Genomic DNA, 14,330 nt, shown 5'->3' on the forward strand with positions numbered 1-14,330 from the left:
CAAAAAGAAACGACGATAATAACAGAAAAAAATTCAGGCAGCAAAATCAAGATTGTGAGATTTCTTTCTGTATTGCAAAGGATTTTCTTCAGCCACAGTTCATAGATTTATCAGTTTAAACGTGAATAAAAAGGGGCCAACCGTGCGGGAGACAAGTCATTTTGAAATAAAATAAGGAATAGTTGCAAAGTTCCCCAGCTGCATAGAGGACCCACAATATGTCATTATCTGTTCATCAGGTAATTAAATTTCAGGATGCCTCATGGTAAATTTAACATCATACATTGCTGCTAATGGATGAGGCATGAGGAGCATTTCTGGAAAGCTAGGAAGCTCAGGGAGATGTATTGTAAGCATAAGACAAAATGAGTTGTGCTACTTGTCAAATGTGTTGATCTTTTTTCAGGATCCCTCATGGTAAATTTAACATCATACATTGCTACTAATGGATGAGGCATGAGGAGCATTTCTGGAAAGCTAGGAAGCTCAGGGAGATGTATTGTAAGCATAAGACAAAATGAGTTGTGCTACTTGTCAAATGTGTTGATCTTTCCGGTGCTGTAGGAAATGTGTTACTTTACGGTGTTATTAAGAAATATTGAGCCCACAGGGATAAGTTCTCCTTTTTGATGTTTTCTCTCTTCCCAATCACATTCACGGAAAGATTTTGTCTGCTGCCATCGATGCCCCTAACCAAGGGCTTTCCCAGCCCCAAGAGAAACGCTCTTCTCCTGCACCCCAGCAGCCAAACGGCCTTAAACTTCCCGTGGAAAAGGAGCAGCGCAGACCCCAGGAGAACATCAGAGCCAGGTGCCAGGGCAGCATCTCCTCCTGCATTTGGACCTCTCAGCATCGGCACATGTGAGTACCACTGCCCCACTCCAAAGGGCACAAAGTCAACTCAGGGTTTGTATTTGCTGTAATTAAAGAGGGGGAAAAAAAAAAAAAAGCCCTGTGAAGTGATGAGATCTTTCCTTGCTGTCAGAAGCTGATGAAATCCAAACAGACCCAGAAGAGTTTAATTAGTCCAGTTTTTATTCAAATGAAAGGATGAGGAACTACAACATGATTTTCTTTTATAATATAAATATGTCAGTGAAGAATGTTTCTTGAGTCATTCATCGCACTAGACGAGAGCTGTCGAGAGAATTACTTTGCAAAAAGTCCTTGGTCCTTCACACTCATGCAAAAAATCTTTAATTAAAAAAAATGAGCTTAAACAGTCAACCAACTCATTACGGTATACTGTCAGTTACTGAACCAACAATATCTGTTTTACAAAACCAAAAAATTTCACACCCAGGTAAATTATTTCACAATCATCCATTACTCTTAAGGGTTTTTTATACATAAAATATACAAATTAAAATTCTCAATATTTACTTATTGTCACTGCAGAGGAAAATAATTTATAAACCCATAAACAAAGGTAAGGGCAGAGGAAAAAAAAGTTAATTAACTCATTTCCAGGCTATAATGTCTAACACACTCCCAAACACTGTAGCTTTGAGCAACAGATCATGCTCATGTGAATGTGATTTGTGTGCATGATGTTAAGCCAAGGGGGCAACTGCTTTGGTAATACATTTTGTTAGTAATGAATCCCAAAGGTTAAAAATGAGCTGCATTTATCTGTTGAACCATCATGTTAGCTTGATGAATAGGCGTCAGACATTGCTGGATGTTAAGGATTTTGGTCTCCAAACACTGCAAACGAGAGAACAGCATTAAGCTTTCATGGTGGTGTCATGCAAATGCTGCCAAGTATATTTATGGTAATTACAGTGCTGTACACATCTGTACAAAAAAAGTATTTGGATAAACTGAATGAACTGAAAATTGGTTTTAATCACCCCCAATTTATCTATTAGACACAAAAGGAAAAGATGGACTTGATTCAAACTTGCTTAAACAAGATTGCTTGAAGCAAAGCTATCCTGCTTTACATATGCTTGCCCGTTTTGCAAACCCAGCAGCATGAGCACCCACGCACGATGCCGCTGGGGTTTGGGGGTGCGCATCCCCGGGGATGCTTTCTCTGCAAAAGCAAAGTCACCTTTGGGAAACCCAAGGCCAGAATCCCACAGGGGGTCAGCACATGGCGAACCCTAAAAAGAGCCGACAACAGAAGAGAGCTGAGGAAAGCCTTCATATTCACAAAGGACCATTGCGAGGAAGTTGCCTGAGTTCGATTTGTAAAGCTTTTACAAAACCTCCCGCAATAATTTTACTGGTTTTGGCAGCCTGGGGGGTTTGTTGCGTGCATGGCATCCTCCATCTTCAAGCAGCGCCACGCTCACATAGGAGCCGAGAAACAAAACCACAGAGAGACAGCTTGTCCACCAAGCTGACTGGGAAGCAAACTCATGGCACAAGAAAATTAAATCAGAGTATTGAAATTGTTGTAAAATAATTAATAATCTAAGAGCGTACTGGTGACTGAGGTAATGGATTTTAATCTATCTCATAACGTTGAGCCCAATGCTGTCCTTCTAATATGTTAGAATCAATGTAGAGCTATCCCAGATCTTAGTTACATCATGTAATTTCTTGTGCAGAAAATACAGATTCACACCTACATCACGGCCAGCAAAAACTGCACTGGAGTGTAAGAATGAGATTCAGAATTTTACAGAAGTGTCATTGACTACCATAAAAAGCAATCCAAAAAATTATTTAAAATTTCCTTATAAAAATATTTAAAGTAAAATTTGTTAGTGCTAATGCTACGTTTTCAGTCCTAGAAAAAGGCAATCTTTAAAGGATCTGGCTCAGGTGCTCAGAATTAACAATACAAACATGAAACCACACGCCAAAGACGAACAAATCCAAAAAGCATTTCAACACGGGGCGGGGGGGACGTACAGCTGGTTCATCATGTGTTATGGTTGTTCATATTGCATAGCTGGAAAACGAGGTCACTTGACTTGCATAACACTGCAACATTTGAGAAGGAAAGAAAGAAACGTGTCATTTGCCATCGAGGAGAACTGGCTGCAGCCAGGAGCAGCATCACTCATCCCTGGCAAGGGCTGCGCGTCCTAGTCCTGTCCAGCAAGCTGCAGGGCTAGGCCAGCAGTGGGCAGAAATGCCATTTTACAATAGCAGAAACACACCCAAAACTATTTTCCTTACAAGCAAGGAAGGCTGATAAAGAGATGTATAGCAGGGGAAAAATTATCCAACCTTCAGGCATAGCCAGCTTTCACATCTGACAAACACAGCAAATTTCAAACTTGTATCTCTCTAGCACTACCTACTAGTTTTTATCTCTAGCCCACATAAACTCTTAAGTCTGGGTAATATTTGCCCTTGCTCCAGTGATGCCACAAGTGTGAGAAGGTTAGCTGGTAACTGCTCCCAACTACTGCGCTGTTGTCGGGCTATATAATAGCTATTTATGTTCCCTGTGTCTATACCAGACCTAACGAGGGCCATGTGTGCCCAAATGCTTGTCCACACTTGCCCAGTCATCTCCACCCAAGAAGGGATGCCAACTCTGACCAAAACGCTTTGCCTGTCCCATTTTACCTTCTATTCCCACAGGCTGCATGAAAGGGAAACACCTTTTGGGGCAGTGAATTTCAGTCAGTCCAAGCCAAATCATCATTGTTCAGGTCACTGTGAAGATGCATCTCAGGACTCCGATCGGAAGGCAGCTGCAGTCGGGGGGTACATTCCTACCAGCCTCAACAGCTTTTACAGTAAGCAACATCTTGTACAAGAGCAGCACGTCATACTACTATTTTGGCACATTTCACTGCAGATTGTAGAACCCAAAGCAAAAGGTTTAAAGGGTATTATAAAAAAAAAAAAAAAATCAGTCTTTTCTAAAATTATTATTTTCAAGACCTCTGAGCTGACATACAATGGAGGGTAGACATCAAGAATAATACTGCCATTTCTTTGGATAGTTTGCTTCTGTTTGTAAAAACAAGCATATCCAAAGAGGAGTGGGTGCTACCTAACGTTCCCATGAAGGTCAGTCCCCTCTGTGGGAGGTGACACAGCAAAGGTAGGTGCTATTTCCCCCACGGTGAACAGGCACCCATCTTACAAGGACTGTGTCAACTCAGACGTTAAAAATCTACTTGTTTACAGAAGTAACCCACTCCTCTACAAAAGCTGCGCAAGGTTACATAGCCTTTGACCCCTCTGAAATCAATTTTAAAGTACTTTTGTACTGTAGAAGGTCACATGGAGGCTTTTTGACAGCAGATCTAGGGAGAAAGAAACTAGCAGAACAACACTGGTAAGTGCTGGAGCCCAACAGTAACATGGGCAGTTTTGGTCCTGCAGGCCAGCTGCCTGCTACAAAAAGCCTCAGCTGATCTACTGGGGGAAAAAAAACCCAAAACCAACCAACAACAACAAAAAGAGGAGCGAAAATATTTTTCTTCACTAGTTCCCTTTAGATGGGGAGTCTTTTGGGAGTCAAACCCTGTATGCAGAAGCATGCCAGAGCTCACAAGGAGACACAAAAGGGTATTTTAAAGTCAAGTATCTTCTTAAACAGAAAGCTTTAACACTTTGGGATGTAAGCAAGACGGCTACCTTACAGCTGGATCTAGATTTGTCTGTTTTGAATAATCTTATGAATTCTTCATACTAATACAGGAACGCCTTCAGTACGAGCAAGATTCAAATAGCAATTACAGTGACAGTGATTAGTTGATCTCCATACTCTGCAAGCATTAAAACACTGCAGGTATTTTACTTTGCTCATTAATCCCAGCTTGGGTGACAGAGGGTTCTCGCTGTATGTAATGTCTCTACATTAATGGCACCATAAGGTATTTCATTTAACATCTAAATGTTCTATTATGAAATGGCATTGAGATGCTGGACAGAGCTAGAACTGGGGCTTTCAGCACAGCTGAAATGCATGGGCTGGGAATACTTTCTATTCAAGCAACGTTTGTTTCACAGGAGCAATAAAGCCCATCGGAGCAGCGCACGTTTTGTGGGGTTGCAAAGTTTTGTGTGGTTCAGGTGCTGAGACTTCAGCCCCAGGGAAGGCACTGCCCAGCAGGTCCCACCACGTACAGCAAACAGCATTCATGGCAAGTAGAAAAATCACATGGCATTTATTTCCACCATATGACAAGCATTTCAGGGATACATACAGTAGTCCAGTGGCATATACAAACGTATGACTGAGACAGCGTCACACTCAAGCCAGAGCACCCTGTTCCAGTCCATTTCTGCTGACTGCTTTTCTCAGTTGGTACTCAGAAGTTTCCACTGCCAGTAGTAAAGTCCACCCTGCAGGCACAGTGAGTAAGTAGTTCAACCGATAATGTGCACGGAGCATCAGTAGTGAAGAAATCCAGAAGCATTCATTTTTACTCACATGCCCAAACGTAGCAGTTTTGTTTCACATAAGAAATTCAGTGCCTGCAGCTCAAGCACAGTGTTTATCTCAGGACACTAGCCATTGAGAGAACAGTTGATCGCACCACAGATAATAAGCAACACCTCATGTCTAGCATGGAACATGTCCCCAGAGGGATTTTCGCTTTGCTACGCAATCCACCACAGAGCAGATGATGTTTGTAACGTATCACTTGTCATGCTAAGACGTTAACAGCAATGAGATGGGTCAAGTCAGAGGTCAGTCATCTTCCCAACACCACCTAGCTGGATCCACTTCACTTCTGCTCCTCACATCGGCTTGATCGTGTGTCACAACGGTTTGTGAATCACAGCTACACCTGTTGTAAGAATGGACAGACACAGTTATCGTAGGAGTACCTCCTGGGTTGCAATGTGGCTAAGATCATCCTGCAAAGCCAAAGACCAGGAACCGGCTAGCAGAGAGAGATGTCTACTATTTCTGTGAAAGTTTCCTCTAGTAAAAGCAATGTAAAACGTGCAAAAATGTAAGATTAAAGCTTCAGGAGGCACAGCCCTCAAGCTTATGAATGACCCCAGCTGTTGCCAGCTCTCCCACTGGCTATTTACCTGCGTAACTTCTCCCCGTGCTCATGCTGCTTGGCAATAACGTCCACTTGTCTGTGATGGGGTTGTAGTATTCCACCGAGGCCAAATTGCAGGAACCATCATCTCCTCCCACCACGTAGAGGAGACCATTCACGGCACACACACCTCAAAGCAGAGTGCAGATGGTTAGACACAGGCTAACTCATCCCCCATGACACGTCACCTGCCACGTTCTGAGTCATTCCCAAGCAGATACCTCATCTTCCATTTTTATGACTTTTTTACAACACTGATCGCCTACATCACTAGCATATTAGTCACATTAAAAAACACACAGACAACTGAACCAAACACCACAGAAAGGCTTATTGTGGTTACCTGCATTTCTTCTACACATATTCATGTCTGCTACTTGCTTCCAGGTGTTTGTTCCTGGATCGTAGACTTCCACACTCTTCCTTACTAAGGGACCGTCGTGCCCCCCGGTAGCGTACAGCAGCCCACTGAGAACACCAACACCTGCCAAACAGAGCCCAGTGTTAGGCAAACGTACAGTGCAAAGGTTTGCATGTCCCTGGTTCTTCTACTGGATACTGCCTTGGTCTCTCCAAGGCATTTCCAAAACATGGGCTACACGTGCCTCAAGATCACCCAGCACACGGCCAACTCTCCACGTGCCACTACAGCAGGCCTGTGCAGTAACGCCCGGCAGATGTCCTGTCTTTTAGGGCTGTGCCCCTTCTCAGGTACGTGATCAGTCTGTCTGAGATCAATGGTCTAGTCCCATGACATTCGTCTGCCTTATTCAGTCTCTTTGGACTGACTTGTTCTCTCTTCCCGTTGCCTCCCTGACTCCACCTTGTTTCCATTTGCCCAATTTTTTCTGCCATGGGGCCCATTGATTTTAGCCTGATTCTCAGTTCCAGGAGCTTTATTTTTGCTTTTCCTGCTGCCTTCATGCCACACGGCTTCATCCATTGGACACTCTTCCTCTTCTCAACAACTTACGGGCTCCAGTTCTTGCGGCTGCCGCTGGGTTCCTCTCCCTCAACTCCTGCCCCAAACGTGGCAGCAGCACTTGGCACAGACCAGGTGCCTCCAACACCACCTCCCCAGTCACTTTTGCAGGCCCCTGGCTCAGTCTCCGGGAATGACAGGGATCTGAAGGGTGCTTCTGCCTAACATTAAGTAAATTAATTAATTAAAATGTTCACCAAACCGTGGGAGTTAAAACTTCCAGCAATATATCTTCATTAATAGGTTCAAAGGCCTCTATTAAAATTAACAAGGTAGGATGTCAGTAAAACAGAAACATAGATCTGAATCGCATCATTTCAACCATGGGCATTAACCAGCAGGACAGTCCCTGTGCCCTGCTGGACTCGTGCTGGTCATTGAGGGAAAGGCAGAGAGCCAGAAAGGTGTGCGCAGCGAGGAGAGGGGCCCTACCAGCATAAAACTGATGGGTTTTCAAGTTGGCCTAGCGCAAATATCTTTCCTGTTTGCCACACGCAGCACAAGGAAAGGAGAGCACAGGAGCAGCGCCGCGATGGTGGGACAGAGAGCAGGCACCCTCCGGGCTCGGCAGCTCCCGTGCCACAGGAACATCTCCTGATGGCGCATCACATCCCAAAAATATGATGGGTCACGTTGCTCCGGGTCTTGCCACGGTCAGCAGGAGCACAGACCACAGCAGCCACCATGCTCCATCTGCAGGATGGCAACACAAGGTGGGGATGGAAGCCATCTGTGCATTATTGCTCCTTCCTCACCCAAAAGCAGGCCAGCATCTCACTGAGACCGATTGATGAATTAAAGCTCCGGCAAGCACACCACCATTTGGGGGGACAGGTACGCTGCCGCAGGTCTACCACCATCACCTCTCCCTTCTCCAGATTTTCTGAACTTGCTACTGCTGGGTTTGGCTTTGACCAGCCATCTCTCGCCGTACCAAGAGGTGTTGAAATCCCAGCATGACACTGGGATTCATGGTTCGTCTCTATCTGCCATAAATATCCACCTTACTGAGCCAAATTCTCAGTCTGGTGGAGGTAACTCCAACGTGCACCACTTAGGAAGAGCACAACACGTCCCAGCGTCCGTCCTGGCCCCAGAGCTGTACAAGGTGCCTCCCAGTTGACTGGAGAACTGGAATTCACTTAACTGGTGAGGAAAGCCTACTGTGTCTGAGCCCAGCAGCCTGGGTTTGCAGCACCTCAGCATTTCACTGTATTCAGCTGTTTGCAAAAATTCTGTACTTTTAAGAAATAATTTCATTAGTAAACTAATTTAAGCAAGTAGGAGAGTAAAAGAGTCGGAAACATTCTAAGGCTTTTCCACCTAAAACTGCCTCCCTGTGCAGCGAGACAGACAGGGCACACATGGACAGGACATCCCTGCCGGAGAGGAGGGGGAAAGGGAACCCACGGCTGGTCTGGCCAACCCAGGGAGCACCCACAGCCCCACAGAGCCCCACTGCCTGGACTGGGGTCACCCCAGGGGCTCAGGGACACACATCCTCACCTCCGCTACATGTCAGCATCGGGACGGCTGTGCCGGCAGCTCTGAGCGCGGGTCCCTTTATGGTGCTGTACCATATAGGTCCTGACCCAGCACCACTGGTGGTGGGTGACACTGGGCAGTCCCCTCCTTGGGGCCTGCAGGAGGGGCGTCTGGGTGACAACCAGAACTTGAGGAGCTCAAGCTTTCAGGTTGGGAACAGAAAATCTCAAAGCTATTTGGCAGGCAAGTAAGAGCATTCCTAATGCTGGACTTGCCGTGTGAAGATGTACTTGCAAAGCAGGACTCAGAGCAGAGTGTTCCAAACAAAGACAATTCACTAAAATCCATCTCACTACAGGCACGGACTATTTTGCTGTGTTTCAACATGCTGTCAACAACACAAGACCCTCAATCTGCTCTCCTATAAAGTTGCACTGGGCTAGGTTTAAGCATCAAGCAGATACTAAAAACTTCTTCACATGAATTCAAACCAACAGTCTGTGACCTGTTTGCTTATTTGCCTCACCTGGAGTTATGGAAAAGGCATTAGATCAAGGAAAGAAAGTATGTAGAGAGCAGCCTCTCAACGGCCCAGCTCAGAAGGGAATTCCCACCACAGCTTAACCTGCAGGGTCATTTCAGCCCCCATGGAAAGGGCAGCCCCCAGGCTTGGCTACCTCTGGGTAACCGCCACTTTGGCTGTTGTACCACGAGAACTGCACAATTTGACATCAGAGAGGACTCATGGCACACACTGAGCAACAGAACCAACACTGACACATTCCTTTTCATCTGAAGATGATTCTAAACGCAATGGGTGAGAGCTTTTGTCCCTTTCAGAGAGGAACAGCCACAGAGAGGACAAGTGCCTACCTGGCCTAACGTCACGTAGTAAGTTAGAAACCATCAAGACTAGAATACAATCCTTTTTTAACATGTTCTTTCTTCTAATCCTCCAGATCACCAACTCTTGCCAGCAAAAGGTACATTAAAAACTAGCTTAGCAGGGGCAACCTGAGATGAATTTTGTTACCTTGACTTGGTCTGCACATCATCCAGTGCAGATGTGCTTTGTGCTGCAAAGCACCCACTGGATGCTTGCAGAGAAGATCCAAAAGGAAAATTCATCTGACAACCCCGAAATGATGGGAGAGAAGGAGGTGCAGCTTGGCTTTCCAGTCCCCGGCTGAGCTTGCAGCTGGCAATTTGGAAAGATAATTCCTTGCTTACAAGTGAGAGGCATCTGTTGGCGAGGCCACTTAGAAACATCGAACATTATTTCATTAATCCAGAAATTAATTTCAATTTGGCAGATTTTAACAAAGTCAGGAGAGCTGCTGAGAGCTTCCAAGCAATTATGTTTTTTCCCCTCATGGGAAGGCAGGGGGAAATAACAGGTTGCACTTGCCAGCCCAGCAATGCCAAAACATACTTCTCCTTCCTTTCTGTGAGCAGAGGAGAACCCGGTGATCATCTGCTCTTAAGAACACATCTCGGAGCCAGTACCTGCACCGCTGCGTCGAGTGCTCATGTCGGCTACGTAGGTCCATTCATTCGTGGCTGGGTTATACTGCTCAACAGTACTAAGGCACTGACGGGATGCTCCATCGTAACCCCCCACGGCATAAAGCTTACCTGGAAGAGACACACATTGGCATCGGTATTATGGATACGACTGACTGACATTATTATCATGCCTGACGGCCACAGGTGAGGACAGATCCCCACTAAGGGAGGCTCTGGGAGACGTGCCTAAACCTGCGGGGATGTCTGGGGAAAATCCTAGCGGAAGGATCTGAAATAGATGCGCAGAAAGGCAGGGACTGCTGTTAAAGCTGCTAAAGCTGTCAACTAAGACAAGAAAACAACATGATATAACAGCTTAATTAGAAGCCAAAAGCCCAGAGGGTTTTCCAAATGACTTGTTGGCCCAGGAGAAGCGGTAACATCAAAGCATGTTCTGCTGATCGAGCATTTCTTCCTGTTCAGGTGCCACAAGGCAAGGTGTGCTGTCAAAGGTCAATACGGTACATTAATTACCATATCACATGAGCAATAAATATGCAATAGCCTCTTATGTTAATATAATACCTGCATGGAGACCTAGGCCTGATTTTGAAGAACCTGGGTTGAATCAAAACCAACCAAAGCTGCTAGCACAGCTGAGGCCAGCCCGTTCACTCGTGCCAAGTGATCACAACACAGAAGATACCACGGGAGACCCTCACAGCACGGTATACCTGTCCTTCCCTACCTCAACTCAATGAAAGCTGAACAACATGCACCTAGTGAGACCGGAGAAGTACAATCAGATGTTGCGGGATGACACCATACATGAAACAAGGCTGATGCTCCACCATGTCCTCTGTTCACAGGTCTGACTGATACTCTCCTTGTCTCCCTGTAACACCTCTCAGCTGATTTTGCATTTAGGCAGTAAACTCTCTGGGCAGAGGGGGTTTCTTTGTGCTTCTTTACTAGAGCACGTGGCACAAAGGCATTCTGGGTCAAAACCAGGCCTCCTGGATGCTACAACAACCAACCACTAATAAAGTTCAGCAAATATGTAGGAAAATTCTAACCTAAATTTTTATACAAAACCCATGAATAAGACCAACTTTCAATCCATAACAGCAGAGCCTGGCCACAAATGAGCTATGCAATTCTTTGCACGCACGTGAGACTCCCGCCAGCAGTTAGCATCTACAGTCTTACGCTTTTTCACCCTCCTGTTTCCTTGATGTTTGCAAGGCTCCAAGAACAGGCCAGCTCTTTTCCTTCTCCCTGAGCAACCCTCATGGCCTCCTCAGGTTGTGATCATTAGGAGAGGTCTGCAAGGACCAGGTTCACGACTGTGCTCCTTCTGCATCTTCCTGTCTCTATCAACATTTCAAACTGTTATTTGTGCTGTTGGTTCAAACCCGCCCGGTGTTAGTCAATGAATCAAGGCAAGAGTGCCAGACCAAGCAAGACAGGATAAAGTTCCCTGGCTGGCATCAGTTATTAGATATTTTCAGTACCCACAGACATCAGATCAATCTTCATCATGTCCAGATGAACACTGTGGATTAACTGCAGGCTGCAGCTTGTTCCCTACAGCAATACGATCAGCTCCTCTTCCCCATCACATGCCCTTATTTTTTTTTAATCATGGACTCCAACATCTGCAAAACTTATTTGCGCTTTCAGACAAAGCAAAAATGTCTCCAGTAGAAAACCTGTCCATAGGAATACATCTCTCAGGTACGTATTTAATATTTGTTCTGCATTCAAATCACTTTAGCAAATCCCAATGACTATCAGCAGCCCAGCACTTCACAAGCATGGGCTGATTTTGAAGGAGATGCTTCTTTAACAAATATGCAAATTTAGCAAAACCACTGCCATTTATTCTGACTTTATCTCCCTCCTTCTTCTCACATAAACACATTTCATGTACATAAACACATTTCACACATTTCCCATTCAAACAGGTCAAACGAAACCACTTCAAAGTCCAGTTTATAACAAGGCTTGTGCCGGCGGCTGCTCTGCACTGTGCTAACTGGAAACTGCGAACGCCACGCTACAGACAAGGTCAAATAAAACCTTTCATTTGCTTCAGAATTGATTTTGCTAAAGGAAGAAAAGGTTCCTACTTAAACTGCTCTTTCTCCGGGATCCAAATCAAGCTGCTTCGTTCCAGCTCACTCAAGTTTGGTGCCAACAGCCCCCACGACCCCTCCAAGCACCCCCTCTACCCACCTCGCCTGCCTCGCTCCCGAGCTGCCGCAGCACTAGCGTTTGCTATCGTCAATCCCTGCTCGTTTACAAACCAGAGCAAAGCATGCCGTGCGTGCCGGCAAGCCTGATGTCAATAAACATAGGTTTTAGTATTCCTGCCAAACCACCAGCTTGGAGCTGTGGGACAAACTATGCTCCTGTTTCTCTGGCTGAGCAGATTTTCTGCGATGGGTACTCCACCCACGCAGTGTCTGCTGATAGCAACAGCATACACTATATGTGTATAAACTATACATGGTGCACAATACCATTTGCTTTCACCGGCCAGAAGCAGCCCAGGAAGAATAAGGATTGCAAGAAACCTGCACACACCTAATGGCATTCAGAGGAGGCATGGGCTGGTCTGAGGCTCTTGGAAAGCTACGCATGATTTTTCACTAAGATAAAGAGGAGAATGGAAAAAGCTGCAGCAATTATGTCATATTACATAAACCTTTACCAACTAGTCTAGAGAAGAGTTCCTGCAGTTCCCTCCTATTGCACTTAACCGTTCAGGCTTCTGTTTGACACAGTAACTTTTGCTTGATGGAAACGGCTGCTGATTTTCTTACCCTCCACAACTCCAACTCCAACACTGCTTCTTCTCGTGTTCATGGGAGCCACAAAAAACCACTCATTGGTTTTATAGCTATAGGCCTCAACTGATGCCAGACCTAGTTAAAAAGGGGATACACAGGTTTTCTAATTAAAAAAAAAGAGAAGAAAAAAAGATTGGTGTTGCACTTTCATCTGCCTTCCACCTCCTCCCAAGCCCATAATTCCCCCCATACTACTGCAACCCAATTTTCTAGTCCATTGCCTTTCAGGTTGGGACCAGTCTGTCAACATCACTTCTTCAGCAGCTGGAAAAATTGTTACCCCATCACCCCTGCCCTGGGCCTGCTGCCCCTCCGATGTGCTGGGGATGCCAAAGTGGAGCAGAGTCCACATTCCAAGCCCAAAAGTCCCACGTCCCTTCAAGCATTACAAAATGTCCATGCAAAGGTTTAAACATTCCCCCCAGACCCTGTTCCATTGTACTCATCACCAGCTGAAATAATTAGTTTAGGGCTTAACCAAGCGGCAAAGCTCTACAGCAGAGGCAGAGGTGTGAATCTAAACATGCAGTTATGCCAAGATAAATCCCAGATACACACACCCCACATAAGATGCCTTGATGGCATTTTATTCATTTGCTAGTTAGTTACAACTCACAGTACACCCAGTCTCTGGCTCCTTCTCTACAAAAATCATAGAGGAAGGGTGCGGGAACCTCGCTAAAGCTCTGCAGTCTTTGCAGGGGTCTCTGAAAACATTTTTTCAGGTCAGACACTGCCTGGTTTTTGCTCAGTCACCTACCAGTGCTGCCATCGAAGCCGCCCACCGCATACAGGAGATCATTGAGCACCGCAGCACCTAAAGTGCTTCGTCTTTCCTGCATGCTGGCTATGGATGTCCACTGGTCCTTCACGCCATCGTACACATCAACCGTTCGTACCCTTAGAGATCCGTTAAAACCCCCGACAGCGTAAACATTGCCAGCCATAAATACCACACCTGGTAAAAAGAGGAGAGAGATTTCACAGAAGTTTTACAAACAGTTTGGGAAGCGAGTATCATCAGACATCTGTCAGGGTGTGTAAAACAGCAGGGAACAGCAGAACGTGGGCAAGTCTTTGGCAGTTTCTGCAGGTTAAGAGCATTGGAGCCAAGTATGATAAAACATACGTGTCGTATGGAAGGTGAAATGCATATAAATACAGGGCAACATAAGGCACAGATGGATTTCACACCTGAATGAGTAATTCTCTGAGCCAGAGAGAACACCAAATGGTGATCCACATTCACAAGCTTGTCAGATGTCTTCAGAGTAACACTCCCAACTTAGAGATCTGCTCTCCATCACCCACTCCTCAGCATTCAGAGGGACTGACTCAGCTCCTTTGATTTTCACCAGGAAACCAGCAAGGAAAACTGGATCCCTGTGGGCTGCCAGGCCAGTGGGATGGGAGGAGGAGGGGTAACACTGATGGAGGAGCAGCCAGGAGACAGCGATGGTGAAGGGGAGACAGTGGCTATGGAGGGCAGACAGGCAGGAGCAACCCCATGAGAGAGCGGGGCAT

The 14,330-nt window shown here is 45.7% G+C and overlaps 1 protein-coding gene across 1 annotated transcript in view; it reads right to left on the reverse strand.

Annotated features, from left to right (window-relative positions):
• Nucleotides 1-5,068: 5,068 nt before the first annotated feature.
• The window catches only part of KLHL3 (kelch-like family member 3), a 38,450-nt gene continuing 29,188 nt past the window's right edge, over nt 5,069-14,330 (reverse strand). The window contains exons 9-14 of the mRNA XM_009709433.1: nt 13,567-13,764; nt 12,780-12,881; nt 9,952-10,080; nt 6,322-6,462; nt 5,965-6,108; nt 5,069-5,714 (exon numbers count right to left, since the gene is read on the reverse strand). Of these exons, the coding sequence (XP_009707735.1) occupies nt 5,686-5,714; nt 5,965-6,108; nt 6,322-6,462; nt 9,952-10,080; nt 12,780-12,881; nt 13,567-13,764 (743 nt within the window). The 3' untranslated portion in view covers nt 5,069-5,685. The remainder of the gene's footprint in view (nt 5,715-5,964; nt 6,109-6,321; nt 6,463-9,951; nt 10,081-12,779; nt 12,882-13,566; nt 13,765-14,330) is intronic.

This window comes from Cariama cristata, unplaced genomic scaffold (assembly GCF_000690535.1).
Source record: "Cariama cristata isolate BGI_N322 unplaced genomic scaffold, ASM69053v1 scaffold11721, whole genome shotgun sequence".
NCBI lineage: Eukaryota > Metazoa > Chordata > Aves > Cariamiformes > Cariamidae > Cariama > Cariama cristata.